At 47.0% G+C, this 19,457-nt stretch overlaps 2 protein-coding genes across 4 annotated transcripts in view; one reads left to right on the plus strand and one right to left on the minus strand.

The window, feature by feature from the left end:
- The first annotated feature begins 19 nt into the window (after positions 1 to 19).
- Positions 20 to 3,642, plus strand: TOE1 (target of EGR1, exonuclease). Its single transcript, XM_055401509.2, has 8 exons — positions 20 to 153; positions 873 to 1,015; positions 1,104 to 1,144; positions 1,289 to 1,385; positions 1,514 to 1,672; positions 1,943 to 2,202; positions 2,355 to 2,514; positions 2,593 to 3,642. Exons 1-8 carry the CDS (start codon positions 102 to 104, stop codon positions 3,337 to 3,339), a joined length of 1,659 nt encoding a protein of 552 aa, XP_055257484.2. The 5' UTR covers positions 20 to 101; the 3' UTR covers positions 3,340 to 3,642.
- Positions 3,643 to 3,785: 143 nt separating this feature from the next.
- TESK2 (testis associated actin remodelling kinase 2) overlaps positions 3,786 to 19,457 on the minus strand; it is a 143,060-nt gene continuing 127,388 nt past the window's right edge. For all 3 annotated transcript variants that reach the window (XM_088835254.1, XM_055401508.2, XM_088835253.1), the window contains 7 exons: positions 17,784 to 17,930; positions 7,521 to 7,603; positions 7,212 to 7,296; positions 6,638 to 6,721; positions 6,337 to 6,423; positions 5,518 to 5,635; positions 3,786 to 5,205 (listed from right to left, as the gene is read on the minus strand). In XM_088835254.1, the coding sequence (XP_088691380.1) occupies positions 4,481 to 5,205; positions 5,518 to 5,635; positions 6,337 to 6,423; positions 6,638 to 6,721; positions 7,212 to 7,296; positions 7,521 to 7,603; positions 17,784 to 17,930 (1,329 nt within the window). In that variant the 3' untranslated portion in view covers positions 3,786 to 4,480. The remainder of the gene's footprint in view (positions 5,206 to 5,517; positions 5,636 to 6,336; positions 6,424 to 6,637; positions 6,722 to 7,211; positions 7,297 to 7,520; positions 7,604 to 17,783; positions 17,931 to 19,457) is intronic.

Consider the following 19,457-nt stretch of genomic DNA (forward strand, 5'->3'; position numbering starts at 1 on the left):
GCGTGAGACCCCGCCCCATCCCCGACTGCAGAACCGAGACGGGAGACGAAGCGGAAGTCCCCCGTGCCCAGTGACTATACTGGCGAGGGAGCTGCGGTGTCATGGCCGCCGACAGTGACGATGGCGCAGCCTCAGCTCCCGCGGTCTCAGACGGTGAGTGGCTTTTCCAGGGGCCGTTTTCAAAGCCTGTGCGCTCCGCGGCAGCAGAGGGCGTCGGACTCGTAGTTCTAAGAAACCGGCCTCAAGTTTCAGAGGACTAGCGTCTTCCTTTTGGATCAGCTACGAGGAGACTACATGTCCCGGTGTGCTCCGCGGCCCCGCCTCCAGAAGCCTGGAGTGTTGGGAGGCTAGTTAGGACTCGTGGGGGCATGTCGGGAGATGTAGTTTGGAGTTTATAGCGCTGTTAATCGGGGGAGGTTGGGAGTTGTGGTCCACAGGAAGTGGGACGGATTGGGGCGTTATCTGTTAGGCTCTGGCGCATACTGGCTACTGCCATTTGTGGCTATGAGGCACCATGGGAACGGTTACAGAGCGTTGTGGGATATTAAAGGGCCTGAAGTCCTCAAGCCTTGCAAAATATTTCCTGCAGGATATGGGGAAAAGGAACCTCAACACATTATCTAGTTCAGCCTTTACAGATTTTGATGCTAAAGGGGAAAATTTCTCCCAGAATTTTACATCAGCCACTGGAAGACCCAAGTTTTCTCTCCCCAAATTCAGGGCACTGTTCACTCCAGTCCTGTGTATAAAGCATATGTAATATAACTCTTGAGGGGGGAGCTGCCCCTGCCCCCAGCCATGGCCTAGTTTGGTGTTGTGTTCCCTTGGGCTCTTTCCTGAGCGTTAATATCAATCACCCTTCTTATCTCCAGGTGGTGTCAGCCAAAGCACAAAATCTGGGGAGGAGCTAGTAGTCCAGGTTCCCGTGGTGGATGTGCAAAGTGACAACTTCAAGGAGATGTGGCCATCCCTCCTCCTGGCCATAAAGACCGCTAACTTTGTGGCTGTGGACACGGTGAGAGCTAGGGAACTGGGAGAGCAGTTGGTGGTTAAAGGGCTGGTACTGTGGAACCTAACACAGCTCTCCCTTTACTGATCCATAGGAACTGAGTGGGCTTGGGGACAGGAAGTGTTTGCTGAACCAGTAAGTATAAGCCCTGGTCTCTTTAGTCCTAGCTTTGCCAGGAAGGGCAGACTTCAACCCTGGAGTGGAGGTCACAGTCTTGGGTGGTTGGGTCTTTCACGAGGCTAACTCCCAGCCACAGCCAACCCCAAACCCAACCCCAAGGTGCATCGAGGAACGTTACAAGGCCGTGTGTCATGCTGCCAGGACCCGTTCCATCCTCTCCCTGGGCCTCGCCTGCTTCAAGCAGCAGCCAGACAAGGTATGGGTTACTCTCACCCCCATCCCAGGTCTGTGGCAAGGGAAGGAGGGATTGAGATACCGAGGAACATCAGCTATGAGGTTTTTCTCTTTTAAGGCTGGATGTAGCACAATCTCTTTTTCTCCCAGGGTGAACACTCCTACCTGGCCCAAGTGTTCAATCTGACCCTACTGTGCATGGAAGAGTATGTCATAGAACCAAAGTCTGTGCAGTTCCTGGTACAGCATGGCTTCAACTTCAACCGGCAGTATGCTCAGGGAATCCCCTACCACAAGGGCAATGACAAGGTAGATCTTCAGCCTTGAGACTGCCTCTTCTGTGAATTCATTTCTTACTCCTCTAGGGTGGGTACACTGGGGAGGATCTGCTTCTTAGGGAGTATGGGGACTCACCAGTGACAGAGCTGGAGAAACAAGATTGATATACCGGTGAATAGCAGTAAATTAGATGAAAGCAAGGGAGAACTTTCCAGGTGAGGCTGCCTGGGACAGGTGTCCTGCAAAAGAGGTTTCCTAAGGCACTCTATTCTTCCTGATGACCCCTTTCTTTCCACCTAGGGTGATGAGAGTCAGAGACAGTCAGTGAGGACACTGTTCCTAGAGCTGATCCGGGCCCGCCGGCCCCTGGTACTGCACAACGGTCTGATAGACTTGGTGTTCCTCTACCAGAACTTTTACGCACACCTGCCCGAGAACTTGGGAACCTTCACTGCTGACCTGTGTGAAATGTTCCCTGCTGGCATTTATGACACCAAATATGCTGCTGAGTTTCATGCCCGCTTTCTGGCTTCCTACCTAGAATATGCTTTCCGGAAATGGTGAGGGACTGGTTGAGGGAACGGGGTGGGGCCTGGCATAAGCCTGATTATTTCATTCACTTAAGATATTCAGTGAGTGCCAGTGCCAAAGGTTCATCAGTGAACAAGACAGACAAAAACCCATACTCTCATATCCTCTTGTGATGTTGCAGTGAGCGGGAAAATGGGAAGCAGCGGGCAGCTGGCAGCCCACACCTGACCCTGGAGTTCTGCAGCTATCCTTCTAGCATGAGGGCCCATATTGACTACCGCTGCTGTGCGCCCCCCCACACCTTCCGTACTCATTCCACCAGCATCTGTGACAACTTCTCGGTGAGCACACCTGCCCATTTCCTGGGAAAGGGACTTTGATCCCTAGAAACCCTCTCTAAGCTTCTTTCCTACCTCTAGGCCTATGGCTGGTGCCCCCTGGGACCACAGTGTCCTCGGTCCCATGATATTGACCTTATCATTGACATTGATGAAGCTGCGGTGGAGGACAAGCGGCGACGGAGACGACGTAAGGAAAAACGGCGGAGGGCTTTGTTGGGCCTGCCTGGGAAACAGCCTGCTGGGGAAGCTGAAGACAGTCCTCCCACCAAGCAGGTCTGTAAGGATGACCTCAAGCCTGAGGAAACTGAGCAGGAGGTGGTTGAGGATGAGACTGGGACCCAACCTGGCTCTGAGCAAGGTCACACAAATGACCTGGAGATGGAGCCTAAAGCAACAAGTGCTGAGACAACTGACATGGCCACCTCAGAAGCGCCAGAGAGGCAAGTCACAACTGACATGGCCACCTCAGAAGCGCCAGAGAGGCAAGTCACAACTGACATGGCCACCTCAGAAGCGCCAGAGAGGCAAGTCACAACTGACATGGCCACCTCAGAAGCGCCAGAGAGTCAAGTCGGTCCTCACCCAGTGCCTGGGGATGGACTGCATCGGGCTGGTTTTGATGCCTTTATGACAGGTTACGTGATGGCCTATGTGGGAGTGAGCCAAGGATCCCAGCCCTGTAGCTCTGAACCATGGCTACCTGAATGTCACAACAAGGTATACCTGAGTGGCAAAGCTGTCCCCCTCACAGTGGTTAAGAGCCAGTTCTCCCGTTCTTCCAAAGCCCACAACCAGAAGATGAAGCTGGCTTGGGGCAGCAGCTGACCCAACTTTTACGCAGCACTCAGGGCCTAGGAAGAAAAGCTGAGACTGGATCAGAGGGATCTGGATCCCTCTAGCCTGTGAGTGACTTAATCCCAACTACTCGGGGATAGGATAGGGTCCTGGCAGAGATACTGTTGCACTGCTCTGGCATCTCTGCATTTACCCCAGAGGCTGAAGAACAAGGGTACAAGTAAGAACGCTGACCAGCACCTGTAACACCGACTTTATTCATTTTTAAATCTCAAAGTGTCCTGGGAAAGTTTTACCAAAAAAAAACCAGAAACAAGATATGAAAATATCTGACCAGCTTCATCTTTGGTTATTTCTTATTGCGGTTCTATTAGGACAGACTGTTCCCGTAACTCCGGCCATAGCAGAAAGGGAAGAAATCAGTCCACGTATAAACCAGTTGGGTATATCACGTGTTGACAAATACACAGAGCAGGCCCTCAGGCCTACAAAATCAGCCCCACTCCCAACCACGAAGTTGAAAGTCTTTCAGGGCAGAACATTAAGACTCCTTCATAAATATGAAAATAGATTAATCAACTGGAAAAGATCTTTGAATAGGTTAGCTGAGAGCCACGACCACCACTCTGCCTTGCCTTGCATAGAAATGTAGTGACATGGTCTGGCTGTGCAGTAAGTGCAAACAGCAATTATTCAAGTGTCTTAAGACATTCTGGCAAGAAGCACCCCAGTCTTCAGGTCTGAGAAATAGCCATGCCCTTTATGGTCTCCTGGTCAGCTCCAGGTTCCACCCATTAGCTTATACACCCCAGGAAAGGGCAAGAAACAGACCTGGGGTAGGAGAAGAACCTGGGGTAATAGCTGCCTGCCAGCTCACACTAGAACTAGGAGTCCTCTGGTCCTGTCGGGAAGTCTCGGGGATCCGGTGGGAGCCAGAGCTCCTTGCTGGATTTCAGAGGCTTCCTATCAGCCATTGGCTCTAACTAGGAAGGCCTCTCATGGCTGCCTCACCTCACATAGCCACTGGGCAGTGGGAGCCTCACAGATGAGTCTGGCTTGGCTTAGCCTGCGTGCTCTGTGGGCCCCCAGGAAGAGTTTAGGCTGTACACCAAGGGGGCCCTGTGGCTTCAGCTGAAGGTCTGTCCCCAGGTGAGGTGGGGATGAACTCTGCTCACCCATCCTGCTCTCCCTGGGTCCTCAGGCCCATGCCTGAAATAGAGAAGGGGATTGGAGCTGAGTCTCTTGGCCTTTCTTCTTCTACCTCCATCTCCTCAGGGGCACCTGCAAGGCATGGGCTGACCCCCTGGGGCTTGGGCCCAAAACCATTTTCTTCCTGGGGGTTGGAGCAGTCCATTGCCTCATGGGCTGGAACAGCTGCCTGGGCAGATGCTCGGAATGGTGGGATCTCCCTTACTCTGTACTTGTGACTGCTGAGGCATGGTGGGGGCCCATCAGATAGTGATTCTTCCCGGCCCACAAATGGACAAGCCTCCTGATGCAAGAACTCAGGTGAACTAGGCAAAGAACGCCACCGGCGAGCAGGTGGGCCCAGGGGCTCCTGCCAGTCAGCCATGGGCATTGTTCCAGGCCCTGGTGCATCCAGGTCAAATACCAGGGAGATGACAGACTTGCTGGGCAGGTCAAAGAACTTGATCTTGCCACCTTTGAGGTCCTGGCGAGCACTGAAAGGGTTGATTTTGGGGGCTCGGGCAGCACCAACTCGTTGTGGCTGGTAGTAGGGATCCAAGACGTTCACTGTACGTGGGGGCTTATTGGAGAAAATATCTGACTGGCTTCGAGACAGCCAGATGGTACGTCTTGGGCGTGGGGACTTGGGAGGTATCTTGTCATCCAGTAAGCTCAGTCGCTTCACCCCAGGTCCTTTCTCCAAGAGTCCTGAAGAATAGTGAGTCAAGTCAGGGTTTCTCTCTAGTCATAACAAATAGAAGCAATATCTCGTACCCAGTGTGTTACCACTTGAGAAAGCAAAGGTAGGTACTGTTGTCCCCATTTAACAAGGAGAAAATAGACTCAGAAGGGAGGTGGTATGCTAGCGCAGAGCTCCAGGACTTTTCCCATCATCCCGATTCTTTGCCTTCTGTATATGGGATCCTGTGATCACAGCCCTAGAGGGGAAGCCCCTTCACCCCCTACCATCCTAATATCCTCCCATGGGTTCAGGTTGCACATTCTGGTTTCACCTCTTACCCTTGGCTGTGGGCTGCAGCTTCCTGTCCCTCTCCAATTCTTCCTCCTGTAGGCGGCTCAGAATTTCCTCCAAGGTCTTCCCAATCTCCACAAAGGATGGGCGTAGTTTGGGGTCCATCTGTAGTCATCCACACCAGCCATTAGCCCTGACTGCCTAACTTCCATCCCGAGGATGGTATTTGAGTCTGTTTCTGGCATCTTTTAGGAGTCAGATGTGTATCTAAGAGATCTTTTCTGAAGGTTCCAGACCATAAGGCTGAGCCCCAGAGTGAAGGTCAGGGAAGATGCTATTATCTAGTACCCTCCCCTATCTCAGCAGCCTTTCTATGTCTTGTCTCCTTGTTTGGCACAGAACCCTCCAAAAGGAGGTGTTCACATTGGTTGGTTCTATTCTTTGTTGAGTTCTGCAGCTAACATGTTTCTGGAAGCTACCTGGACCAGTCCCAGCTACCCCTTAGTCATAACTGGTAGTTGTGGCCCCAGACCTAAAATGCTAACAAGAGCCTTTCTTATGGGCCTTGGACCAGATGGATGCATGGTCCAACTAAAACCTGGCCAAAGCTCCATCAATATCCAAGAAAAGGGGTAGTAGGTTTACATTACAAGCTGAGGACTAGATAAGACAAAGCAATTTTCCTTTCCTTGGTCCAAGGCTCTGGGCCAGAGTCCAATAGGCCCAGAGGAAGGAACATAGGCACTGCCACTCATCATTGAGAAAAAGGTCCCTCATGAGGCTAACTCGCAGCCTTTTCCTATGGTCCTAACCAGGTGAACAGGGTTCTGCTGGCCCCAACCAAAGCCCGGGAGAAAAATACTCACATTACAGCAGTTGAAGGTGAGCTGCAGAAAGTCTGGGGGACAGTCTCCCACCATGTGCTGGAAAGCATCGTAGTCTAGCCCAAAATTCTGTGGACGGGTATGGTGGAGAAGGAGCAGGGACGTGGGTAGACAGGTCATTAACCCCTCCACCCATCCTGGCCTGCTCAGGAGAGGTGGAGAACTGCCCCAGAGAAGAAGGCACAGACTAAGTTCCAGGAACTCCACCCCCCAAAAATAAAAAATTCCATGGCCTCAAAAGCAGCCCCATCCCAGTGGCACTGATCCCCATCCTGGAGCTCACCTCTGTCCGGGGAAGATAGTCTGGATCAGCCTGGATGCGGGCGATGATCTCACAGAGGATGATACCATAAGAGAACACGTCGGCCTGGTGGGTAGTGAGATCTCAGTTTCCCTCTCAATGGCGTAAGAGGTGGGGTTTCTGCCTCATGTTCACTAGCCCAGGCTTGGGCCCTACTGACCATGTGCTCAGTTGCTCAGTCATGTCTTAACTCTTTGTGACTCTGGACTGTAGCCTGCCAGGCTCCTCTGTCCGTGGGATTTCCCAGGCAAGAATACTGGAGTAGGTTGCTATTTCCTATTCCAGGAGATCTTTCTGACCCAGGGATCAAACCCACATCTCCTGCATTTGCAGGGGGATTCTTAACCACTGAGCCATCAGGAAGTGGAATGAAATACTGACCATATTTCATTCAGTTCATTCACCAGGCAGCTGACAGGTACCAGTGCTGATTTTGCAGGAAGGATATAGATCCTTACCCCATACGTGAAGGGTGATCCAAGACACTTTATGCTAAGAATGGATTCTACAGAGAATCAGGCCCTAGGGTCCCCAGACTCATCTTCCCCAGACTTACCTTTTCATTGTAGGGCTCATCTCGGAGAACCTCAGGTGCCATCCAGAAGGGTGAGCCCACCACAGCTAGCTTCTCACTTCCCGTGCTGTGGGGTAAGATTGTATGGAAAATGAGCTTGCCACTGGTGGGTGCAATGGGAGATCTGACCATTGGGAATTTCTCTCCCCCAAGGATGGGCACACCAGAATTGACTGAATTTAGGGAGCTGAGATTGGGCTGTGACCAAGTCCTAGCCTCTGAAGAGGATGCTGGAGTCTTCCGTTTGCCTCAGTCCCTTCAGTGACCCCAGCACCCATTAGGGCTACCCACCTGACATCAGGGATCTTCTCAGCCAGGCCAAAGTCAGCTACCACTGCAGAGTAACCATTTTCATCCCTCTTTATCAGGCAGTTCTAGGGTTCCCAAAGAAGAAGACATTGTGGCTCAGAAGAGGGGACCAGCCAGACATAGAGTTTCCCACCACCCCTCCCTACTACCACAGGGTACCTTTTCCTTTGCTTCTTGATGAAATCATGCTCTTGGGCTGACCCCAGTGGGGCTCTGATAGCCATGAGATGAGTTAGGCCTGGATCTTGGGTGGCTGCCCTAGGATTCATACCATGCTCCAAACACAAATATTTATCTTTGTTTTCTATGTGCTAGGCAAGGTTCTAAGTATCAAAGATACCACAGTAAACAGAAACCCTTGTTCTCTTGGAGCTTATAATCTAGTGGAAGAAGACAGGCTATCAGACCCTGGCCTCCCTTCATTCTTCCCTCAGAACGTAGAGACTCAAAGACCAGGCCTGACCTTGCCAAGTAATGTAAGCACAGGACAAGTGCCCAAGCCTATACCAACTTTCACTGCCCACAAGATCACAACCACCCTCTCCTCTGGCATTAAAATTCCATGATCTGGCTCTGTTCTGTGATCTGAGCCCCTGGTACCCCTATGTACATATCTTCATCCAAACTTGTTACAGACAAGCCTGAACAGGCCCTTCAAACCGCTGCCTTTTCTTTTACTCTTTCTTTCCATTTGGAATGTTCTCCCAATTCTTTTTTCCTCAGAAAATTTAGTGTGCTTTAAGGTAAGCTTACCTTTCCAGTCCTGACCTCTCCAGTTCTCACCTTCAGCTTTCTCAACTCCATTAACTCCTCTCTGCCACTTCCTCTTACAGCCTAGCAGAGAGGCCATCAGCCTCTCAGGGGCAAATGTGGGTTTGGGCCTTCCTTCCTCACAGTATTCCATTTACGAGAGAGGTTCAAGACAAGCTTGTTGAACAGATGCTGCTGTCTCCAGAGAAAGGATGAAGCCAAATGACTTTAAACATAAAGCAGCAATGAGCTCTCCCCAAATATCATTCAAAATGGACCTACACCACTCTGGCTCAGGAGGCACCTCATTCCACCCCCGCTTCCTCCAGAGGGAACAGGGATCCTTGGCTCACAGGGACATTTCTGGGACTGACAAGGCCTTCTAGCCCTCCCTCTTCCTCACCTTGGCACACAGTTGCCAAGGCATTGCCAAGTCACCTGGTTACTTCACATCAGGTACAAATTAGTCCCTTACTCTGGGCTTGATGTGATCACACTATGCTCTCTTTCTCTGAGTTGGAAGCAGCCTGTGATTTCATTACATCTTTTATTGCCCTCATTTCCTGATAGACATAACTGTCGCTGGCTTCTAAGCAGGCCCGTCCTTGTGCTTGTCCTGGCTTCAGCCCTTCCATCAGTCCCCTGGCTCAGCAATCCACCACCCCTACCCCAGCTCCCTGACTTTACAATCTATGAGAGGATGGGTTCCAAGCCAGCCTGTCTATTAGACAGCCAAAGTCTAGGCTATTGGGCACTGGCTTGTGAGGCAGTGACGGCTCAGATCTGTTGCTTGTTTTCCTCCCCTCCTCCTCTTCTTTCATCAACAACTCAGGCTCCTATCTCCAAGGATCAGTCTAAAGACCTGTTTACTACTGGCTTTACAGCCCTCAGAAATAATCCTGCGAAATTCAGCTTAGGCGCAGCAGTAAGGAACAGAGCATGGCCGGTACACTGCCCTTATCAAAGCTGTTCAATTTCTGTCCCATCTTCACATTCATGAAGCCCTCTCGTACACTCACTGTATACACTCCTCATCCAGGAGGAAGTGACTTACAGTAGCTTCTCTGAGCCGCTGAGAGATGGCTAAGGCAAGGTTGATCAGGGCCCCACAGCATGGGTAAGCCTGCCTAGCCCAGTCTGCCTCTGATCTGGAATGTGACCCCTGCCTCTCTTAAAGCTTCTCCATAGCCAGCAGCCAGGCACTGGAGCCAAAGACAAAGAAGGAATACTGAAAACCAAAAGAGCCAACTTTAGGAGTCTGTATCTGAGGTGATAAGGAAAATGGGGAGGAACCCTGACCAGGATTAGCTCCTATGAGGTTTTTCAATAAACTCCTGAGCCTGCTCTTAGTGGGGTCTAGACTAGTGAAGTCTGGCTGGCAACACTTGCTGTTTTTACTTCCTCATCTCCCACCCCTTCCTCACTGGCTTCTGCTGGAAGTGATCTCCCTGAGGATCCCTCTGAGTTCCATGGCATTAAACTCAATAGACAAAATCAGTCCTTAATATTACTTGATTTTGCTGCTATTGACATTGCTGATTATTTCCTTCAGCATTTTTATATATGATTCAGGAATCCTATCAATGCTGGGCATGTAGAGACTAAGCCATTGTGGCCCTGGAGCAAAGAGACTAGCTATCAAAGGCTAATTACAGGCTATTTCTGTTGCTTTTGATTCTTGTTTCCTGGCTTCTGTGACACTATAGATTTCCTTCTCTATCTCTGGCTACTCTGAACACTAGTGCAGGCCCTACCTCCCATCCCCCGAGGGTGATGGTCTCAGGGTTCTCCTAGGTCTACAGCTTGTGCTCTATTGTGGAGATTATTCCACATTTCTTTTCTAATTACCACTTCTGTACTGATGACTCCCAAATGTGTATCCTCAGCACTGACCTTTATTTCTAAATCTTCAGCTTTGCACATCCAGTCTATATCTGGAGGACATCTGGATTATTCACAGTGAACTCTATACATGCAACCCTGAACTCATCTTTTTCCCCCCAAGCTAAATCTCTAGCTGTATTTTTATGTCAGCTAGTACTGCCGTTTGCCACCCACTTTGCTAAGTTAGAAACTTGGGATTCATCTAGACTTCCCACTCTTAACTCCAAATAATTTTGGCTTCTAAATGTTTTCAAATCTCCCCCTCCTTTGTCATCCCCATGACTAACTGCCTTAATTCAGGTCCTCCTCTGAATACTGCAATATTCCAAGTGGTTTCTGCCTAGGCTAGGCTTGATCTCCATAATCCACTTTCCTCACTTCTGCCAGCATGATCTTTGTAAAATGCAAATATTGTTACTCACCTACTTAAAAGCCAGCAATAATATAGTGTATGATTCTATTTCTATGAAATGTCCAGATTAAGCAAAGCTATAGAAACTGAAAAAAGATTAGTGGTTGTTAAAGGCTGAAGGGAGGGAAGAACGAGGCATGGGGTTTTCCTTTTGGAATGATGAAAAGATCTGAAGTTAGATAGTGGTGATAATTGAATATACTACAAACCACTGAAATGTATACTTTGAAAGGATGAATTTTATTTTATGTAATATCTCAAAAAAAGCTGTTATTTAAAAGAAGCCAACAATAGTTCTTCATTTCCTATCTAGAAGATAAAATCCAAGTTAGATAGTATATGATCAGACTCCTCTGCTTTCAATTCTTATCCCCTACCACTTCAGCCTCACAGTCTGCATATCATACTGTTTATGTCTCTACATCTTTGTTTATGCTATTCATCTGATCTGATCTGGAATATAACCCCACCACACACACAATGTGGGTTGCCACGCCCTCTTCCAGGGGATCTTCCCAACCCAGGAATTGAACCCAGGTCTCGCACACCAGGGGTTCCCTGGTGGCTCAGTTAGTAAAGAATCTGCCTGCAGTGTGGGAGACATGGGTTTGATCCTTGGGTTGGGAAAATCCCCTGGAGGAGGGCGTGGCAACCCACTCCAGTATTTATGCCTGGAGAATCCCCATGGACAGAGGAGCCTGGCGGGCTGCAGTCCATGGGTTCACAGAGTCGGACACGACTAAGCAACTAAGCACATACACACAATACTAAGTAGAATTCAATTTTCAAGATTCAGCTCAGGCATCACCTTCTCCAAGAAGTCTTCTCTGTACCCTCAGATTGGGTTCAATATCCTTTTCCAAAGTATCCTTTGCATTCTCTTCTCTCTAACCTTATACTAAAGGATTCAGCAAAGCAGCAATATCTTAAGAGCGAAGTGCCCTCGAGAATATTTCCTAGCCCCGTGTGCAAGGGAAAGACTGTCTACTTCTGCCTGTGTGGTACCTTATGAATTAATTATAAAACTCTATTCATAAACTAGTCCAAGTGATTCAAACAACCTTGTCAGGTGGGCAGATCTGAGATTTTGACATTTAAGATGAGAAAAGTGAAGCTTACAACTATGAGTGGTAAAGATGCAGGTTTCCTTATTCTAATAGGATCCCCACCTAATGATTCTGGCCTTTCCAGAAAAACTGGTTGAAAAGCTTTCCACTAGAGACAGCAAGGCTATGGCAGGAACAATGTAGTCTTAAGACAGAAGCAGAGGCCCAGGCCCATGGAGAAGGCAGCACTGTTTGTGCAGGCAATACAGTAAGACCCCTTCATCTGGCATGCTAGCCCCCACCTCCAACGCTGATTAATCCAAGGACATCTGCTGTAATACCTGCATTTCTTATCCAACTTAGACATGACCGCAGCACAGACTGACTAGAGGACAAAATATGAACTCAGACCACTGTGGGGTTCTGAAGAACCCAGACTAATTTTCAGGCTGTGCAGGATACAAAGTCCATTAAATCAAGCTGAAGAATGCTTTATTCAAAAGTATGCCTGGAGTAAGCAGCAGACATAAGAAAGGCCCAGTCAGACTTCCCTGAGGTGAGAGGTGACCTTTTCTGGTTCAAAGAGGAGCCTAGGCACTGCTGCCGCCTGGCTCTCATTTCTCTTTGTCCTTACTCCTATTATAATACATCACACAGTAGCAGTAGCAGGGAGACTTGCATGTTTGCCTCTTCAAAGGGCAGGGAATGATCCTATTCATCTCTGTATCTCTAACCTAGCACAGACATACAGAAAGAACTGTATGTATGACATACTGTATGACAAACTGTTCAAAGTTTGTCATGTGAAAGTCTGATGAATAAAGCTTCTTTCGAAAGCAAGTGAAAAGGCACACACTAATCATACATTCGACTCTCCATGATAGGGACCAAGCTGACAAGAGATTCAAAAGGTGGCCATGAATGCATTTCTGTAAGACAGTACAAACCCTTCAGAACTGGGCCAGAGGAGACACCTGAGAGTAGATCCTGAGGCCTCCTAGAACAGCTGCACAGTCTGTACTGGCACTGAATAAAACCACCCAAACAGAGATATGCCAGGTCTGTTTGTAAGTGTTAGCTCTAAGCTAAAGCTATTTCTATAACAACAAAAAATGGCTTTTCGTGTGCCAACACCTCTCTCCCCTTACCCCCAACAAATTCACTCCATAAATCCAGTTAGAAAGAAAATACTGATTCTATGTCTCAAGAAAGGTTAAAAGTTTCTTTTCACAGCACAGCGAGATCAGAGATTGAACTGCCCTCCTAAATGTCCCAGAGACAACTAGAGTCCAACTCGGAGAAGATAATCTGGTTTGCTATGTGTCCTGTCCCTTCCTTTCCATTCCACCATATGATCCTATACCTTCTCCATAGTTCTTGGGAAGTAATCTGCTCACATATCTGTATCTCCAACTTGACTCAGAGCCCATGGATGGTACAGATTCAGTTCAGTTCAGTTGCTCAGTCATGTCCGACTCTTTGCGACCCCATGAATCACAGCACGCCAGGCCTCCCTGTCCATCACCAACTCCCAGAGTTCACTCAAACTCATGTCCATCGAGTCGGTGATGCCATCCAGCCATCTCATTCTCTGTCGTCCCCGTCTCCTCCTGCCCCCAATCCCTCCCAGCATCAGAGTCTTTTCCAGTGATTCAACTCTTCGCATGAGGTGGCCAATGTATTGGAGTTTCAGCTTTAGCATCAGTCCTTCCAATGAACACCCAGGATCGATCTCCTTTAGAATGGACTGGTTGGATCTCCTTGCAGTCCAAGGGACTCTCAAGAGTCTTCTCCAGCACCACAGTTCAAAAGCATCAATTCTTCGGCGATCAGCTTTCTTCACAGTCCAACTCTCACATTCATACATGACCACGGGAAAAACCATAGCCTTGACTAGACGGACCTTTGCTGGCAAAGTAATGTCTCTGCTTTTTAATATGCTATCTAGGTTGGTGATAACTTTCCTTCCAAGGAGTAAGCATCTTTTAATTTCCTGGCTGCAATCAGCATCTGCAGTGATTCTGGAGCCCAAAAAAATAAAAAGTCTGACACTGTTTCCACTGTTTCCCCATCTATTTGCCATGAAGTGATGGGACCAGATGCCATGATCTTTGTTTTCTGAATGTTGAGCTTCATGGTACAGATTCAGTTCAGTTCAGTTCAGTTGTTCAGTCGTGTCCGACTCTCCGCGACCCCATGAATCACATCACGCCAGGCCTCCCTGTCCAGTAATTTCTATCTCCTCTAACAGCACAGTATAAGTGGTTCCAAAAGGTTGTTGATGGTTCTTACAAAAAATGACTACAGAGTGCCCTAACACACACTCTCTACATCCTCCAGCATTCAACTCTGTTTCTAAGTCATGTTCTCTTCAGTCTCTGAAACCGTTCTCTTGAGTTTGATGTGTGACACAGGGAATCCAAAGCCAGTGCTCTGTGAAAATCTACATGAGTGGGATTGAGAGGGAACTGGGAGGGGCGTTCAAGAGGGAGGGGACATATGTATACCTAATGCCAATGCATGCTGATGTATGGCAAAAACCATCACAATATTATCCTCTAATTTTAAAAAATATATATTTAAAAACAAACAAAGAAGCCCTCCTTAGCTGCCCTTAAGAGCAAGGCTCACATACAACTGAATCAACCACTAGCCTGCATGTGGCTGTTGCCACTTCTTGATGGAGCTCAAGAACCGAATGTTTTTAAAGCCATACAACCTCCCATTTCCTTCTAAGTAATCAGCATTGCCACTGCACAAACCTAAATCAGCCTGTTTCTTAGAAGTAGTTACAAAATTAGACTGAACAGCTATAACTGACAGACTTTTCATTCTTGAAAACAGTGTTGCAGTAACCACTGATGTGTGAATCCTACAAAGGCAATACTACTTTCAGTAGGCACTCTGGAAACTAGGATCCTCTCTGCCACTACTCTAGGCCCAGGATCATTTGGAAAATGGCAGATACTTCTCTCTGTCCTGGTTTACCCACCTGAAACACACTCCCACTACTTTAAATCCCTCTTATTAGCTCTGCTCTGAGAAGCCAGGGCTGATGTCAATAGCCTAGGGACACTAAGGGCCCAAGAACACTGAAGTGATTTAAAGAGGCGTTATAAAACTGGATATGGGACTTAAAAATCTCAGTTCTCAAGCAGATGTTCTGGCCTCTGCACCATCAAGCACATTTTCTGCACGAGGGCCAGGAAGCCTCTACTCTGACAGGCTCTATGTTAGGTGCTAGGGGGAGAAAGGTGAAAAAGAGCAGCACTTGAGAAACTCATGTGTTGGTGGGAGACACACACACAATATAACCATTAAATAACTGGAAGTGTACACACTAAAATATAAGTAAACCTTTTATTGCACTTAAAGAAATCAAACTCAGACCCAAGGCTGACAATGAAGAGATGATTTGGAAATTTCAAAGCCCTGCTCTGTCCCTTTAGCCTTATTTTTCCCTTGGGCTTCTCATTCTTAGGGTCACTGTCACCACCACACAGGTCTCCTGGGTGGGGCTGCTCTGGTCTAGGTGTGAACATACAACCTCTCCTTAATCTCTGCAACACTGTGAAGCTGAAACATTTAGATCAAAGGTCAATAAATACAGTCTCTCAAATTGGATGGTCTGACTTATAAAATTTGCTTGTTTTTCTTCAACTTGAGATTCCCTAAAGTACTTCCCATCCTGTCTCCCGGTTGCAAAATCATTTGTTCTCACCACCACCTAAAGTTCAGACCCAAGAAAGTACACCCAATAATATCAGATAATTCTTTCTCCTAAATTCCTAGTTTCTCATCTCAAGCCAACTGACATGGGAACACCCACTATCAACTAGGAAAACCAAAGGACAATGGTCTTACCCTAAAGATCCAAAAAGGGTAGTCATTTTTACAATACATACAATATGACAATCCCAGACAGAACCACACTAGCACAATGGGATAAAATATTTTGGGGGCACAGAATGGAATATGATGAGTTCCTCCATAAAACTTAGGTACCCTAGTCTACTGATTTTTTTTTCACTGAAAACCCATAGTCTATAGCTAAACACTCAATTATAAAATGCTATGAACTCTTCTTCAGTTATTTGCCAACAGACTATCTCTGGTCAGAAATTATCTTTCTCGAATATTCCTTCATGCATGGTGCCAGGCACAGAAGACACTCATGTGGGTGTGTAAGAAATATCTGTGTGATTGATAGGTTACTGGTTATGACCTCCCTCCATGTTAGAAGACATGATGCTCTCTGAGTAGGAAGCAACAATTTGATTTTAGTTGCATGCCCAAGGTAAAGGCATGTCATCAACTTAAGACACTATCTAAGTTGATACAACCCAACCCATCTGCCAGGAACAGATGCAGTTTTCTAAGTCTTGACTTTCTAAGACATTCTAAGGAAGGAGAAGAGGCTGATGAAGGGATAAGACACCACCTTCCAGCTCCCAGCTATCTAGCTCTTGCTTATACCAATGAAGACAAGGACTTCTCACAACTAGGTCTCAGCTGGTCGCCACATTCCACCAATCTTAGGGTTTCTTCAGTAACAGTGCAGCTGACTACAAATGGCACTGTCACACCTAGAGCCCTACGAGCACTACTTAAAAGTTATTTTCTGTGTAGTAGTCACAAACCAATAGCCAGGGTCCCTTGGGAATAGTACTGCTGTTTAGAAAACCAGAACCATTCTAATGGGAGGTAGCTAGGGACTCACTGCTCTAGGTCTGTTGGCTCTGAGAGCACAGCCTGCTTTTGTTTCCTTTGCAAACTTTTTCCTATAACAGGTTTCCTTACCCCTCATCCATGACAGAAGAGCTGCTTGAATATGTATATGCATGTATGTGCACGTGCATATGCATGTATTGAGGGTGCAGAATGAAGTGACCGCTATTCTTGGCCAGGTATAAAGCTTCCATACACCTCCCCTGCATGCACGTGTGTGTGCTCAGTGGCTCAGCTGTGTCTGACTCTTTGTGACCCCATGGACTGTAGCCCACCAGGCTCCTCTGTCCAAGGGATTTTCCAGGCAAGAATGTTGGAGTGGGTTGCCATGCCCTCCTCCAGGGGATCTTTCCAACCCAGGGATCAAACCCATGTTTCCTGCATCTCCTACATTGGCCAGCGGATTCTTTACCACTGAGTCACCTGGGAAGCCTCATATACCTCCCTAGGAGACTTTTAAATCAGCTTCTGAACACAAGTTACATTAGATGATTATAGTTCCCATATGAATGGTCAAACAGTACTATTTTTAAAGAAAATTTTTATTTGAGTATAGTTTATTTACAATTTTATGTTACTTTCTGCTGTACAGCAAACTGAGTCAGTTATAATATATATATATATATATATATATATATATATATATATATATCACTCTTTTTTAGACTCTTTTCCCATATGGGTCATTACGGAGTATTTAGTAGAATCACTGTGCTACATAGTAGGTCCTTATTGGTTATCTATTTTTTATATATACTAGTACAAACAGTACAATTTATATAAGCCTTGTCATGTGGCATCCTGTGCTACTTGCCCCTGAGGTGTCTGCCTTGTCGTATAGCCAACTTCCTCTAAAAGCAACTCTTTTCTAACCTGGTCACACAGCAATTTGGACGACAAGAGAATACTACAGAGACCAGCTGATGCCAAAGAGGAACTGGCAGGATGGCAGAAACTCAATCACACAGAAAGAAAATGGGTCAGTACATTATGACCTCTAAAACCTGTACTCAAGTGACAAAAATCACAGAACCCCTGCTGGAGACCATGGGAGAGAATACAAAGAGGCAGGTTCCCACAGAGCTTTGACTGCTGTCACCCCTAAAGGGCAAGAATCTCTTACAACATGTTCTTGTGCCATCTATTCCTGCAACACACATTCAGTAGTGAGTGAAACCAAGAATAAAGGTTCTCAAGATGTATGTGCTGATGGACTCAACAATGAAAGGAACCTGCTGTGAGCCAAGACTGGCTTTCTAAGGACTAGCTCTACCCAGTAATAAGCTGTATCTGCCATGATTAACTGTTGAATTTATAAGAGACCTCCAACATTCCGAAGTTCATTAATGACCGGTTTCTTAACGCTGTTTTCTTGGTAAATGGAAGATCGTGTCTTAAAGAGTTGTGCAAGTAAAGCCTTCGTACCTTAGAGGTGAGGTCCCGATGGAAAATGCCTTTGAAGTGAAGGTAGCTGAGGCCCACTGCTATGTCATAAGCCAGTTTCACCCTCACAGTCCAGGGCAAATGCAGGTTACTGTCCAGCAACTGTTCCAGGTTTCCAGAGTTGATATACTGTAAAACAGAAGGAAAACGCAGCTACCATTTGTCAGCAACATTTAGGGTGGGGGTAAAACTACTAGAGGGTAAACACCTAGAAGACAGAGACTGTATTTTTTTTTTTTAAGTTCAGTTCAGTTCAGTCGCTCAGTCGTGTCCGACTCTCCGCGACCCCATGAATCACAGCACGCCAGGCCTCCCTGTCCATCACCAACTCCCGGAGTTCACTCAAACTCATGTCCACAGAGCGGTGATGCCATCCAGCCATCTCATTCTCCGTCGTCCCCTTCTCCTCCCGCCCCCAACCTTTCCCAGCATCAGAGTCTTTTCCAGTGAGTCAACTCGTCGCATGAGGTGGCCGAAGTATTGCAGTTTTAAGTTACTGAGCAGTTATTCTGCATCCGGGCACTATGGTAGATGCTGCACCTTCCTTTGAGATCACAATCCATTAAGGGATATAGACAAAAAATATCATGCAGTAAATGCTAAAAGATAGCTTTGTACAGGTACAACAGCACAAAGGATAAAGGTACAGACTCAATCTAGGCATGTCAGAGAAAGCTGCACAAAGGAACTGAAGAGTTCAAAGGATGGCTTGGGGGAGCAGGAAAGAAAGTCCACACAGAGGGAGCGGCAGACATACAGTTATAGGTTAAGAGCATGGTGTATCAGGAAACTAATTTACTCAGTATGGCCAGAGTACATGAGAGGCGAGGCTGACATGCTTTGCTAAAGTATATGGACTTTATCCTGTCCATAGGGAACAAAGGAAGCCTTTTAAGCCAAAGAGCAACATGCTCATACTTGCTTTTTTAAGGAAAAGATTATTTCAGCAATGGTATGATGGATGGATTAGAGTGGAGAATGTGGAGAAGGAAAAATAGGTTAGGAAATTATTGCAATAATCCTGGTGAAGGAAGAATGCCTGAGTTAAGGCAATAGTGGAGGCATTGCAACAGAGCAAGATTCAAGATTTTAGATGGCAAAGTCAAAAAAATTTGATGAATGCCTTGATGAGCAGGATGAGAACAATGAAAAGCTCGTAGGTGGATTGCAGGCTATTGGCCCTGTGTGCCATTATTAAATATCCAGAATATAGGAAGAGGAGGTTTTTAGAAGAGACAATGTTAAAAGACAGGGAGTACAACTAAGACATGCTGGGCTTAAGGACATGTGGAGATACCCTATACCATGTCAGTTTGAGAAGTTTAGGAGCAAAATCTGGGCTAGAGACTAACATTTAGGAGGCAATGACATTAAGCTGAAGTAGTCACTGGGGCTAAGGAATGTATGGGACTGCCCAGGGCTTAACACGTAAGGTGGGAAATTAACAGAATCCCAAACATTTACAGAAGTGGGCAGAGGAAGAACCACCAAGCAAGAATGTCACCACAGAAGCCAAAGAAGGAGAACATTCCAAAAGAGAAAATGAACAAAAGTATCAAAATGCAACAGATCAAGTAAGATAAGCCTGAAAAGTGTCTACTGAATTTGCTTCTAAGAAGTCACCGGCAGGACTTCCCTGGTGGTCCAGTAGTTAAG

The sequence above is a fragment of the Moschus berezovskii genome, chromosome 4 (assembly GCF_049115385.1).
Source record: "Moschus berezovskii isolate FMDL1 chromosome 4, NW_MosBer_1.0, whole genome shotgun sequence".
NCBI lineage: Eukaryota > Metazoa > Chordata > Mammalia > Artiodactyla > Moschidae > Moschus > Moschus berezovskii.

Excerpts from the sequence above, each read along its gene's own strand:
- TOE1 (XM_055401509.2), top strand. The coding sequence starts at position 102 with ATGGCCGCCGACAGTGACGATGGCGCAGCCTCAGCTCCCGCGGTCTCA. Across the intron at positions 154-872 it reads AGCTCCCGCGGTCTCAGACG|GTGGTGTCAGCCAAAGCACA; the intron begins GTGAGTGGCTTT and ends TCTTATCTCCAG. Across the intron at positions 1,386-1,513 it reads TCAAGCAGCAGCCAGACAAG|GGTGAACACTCCTACCTGGC; the intron begins GTATGGGTTACT and ends TTTTTCTCCCAG.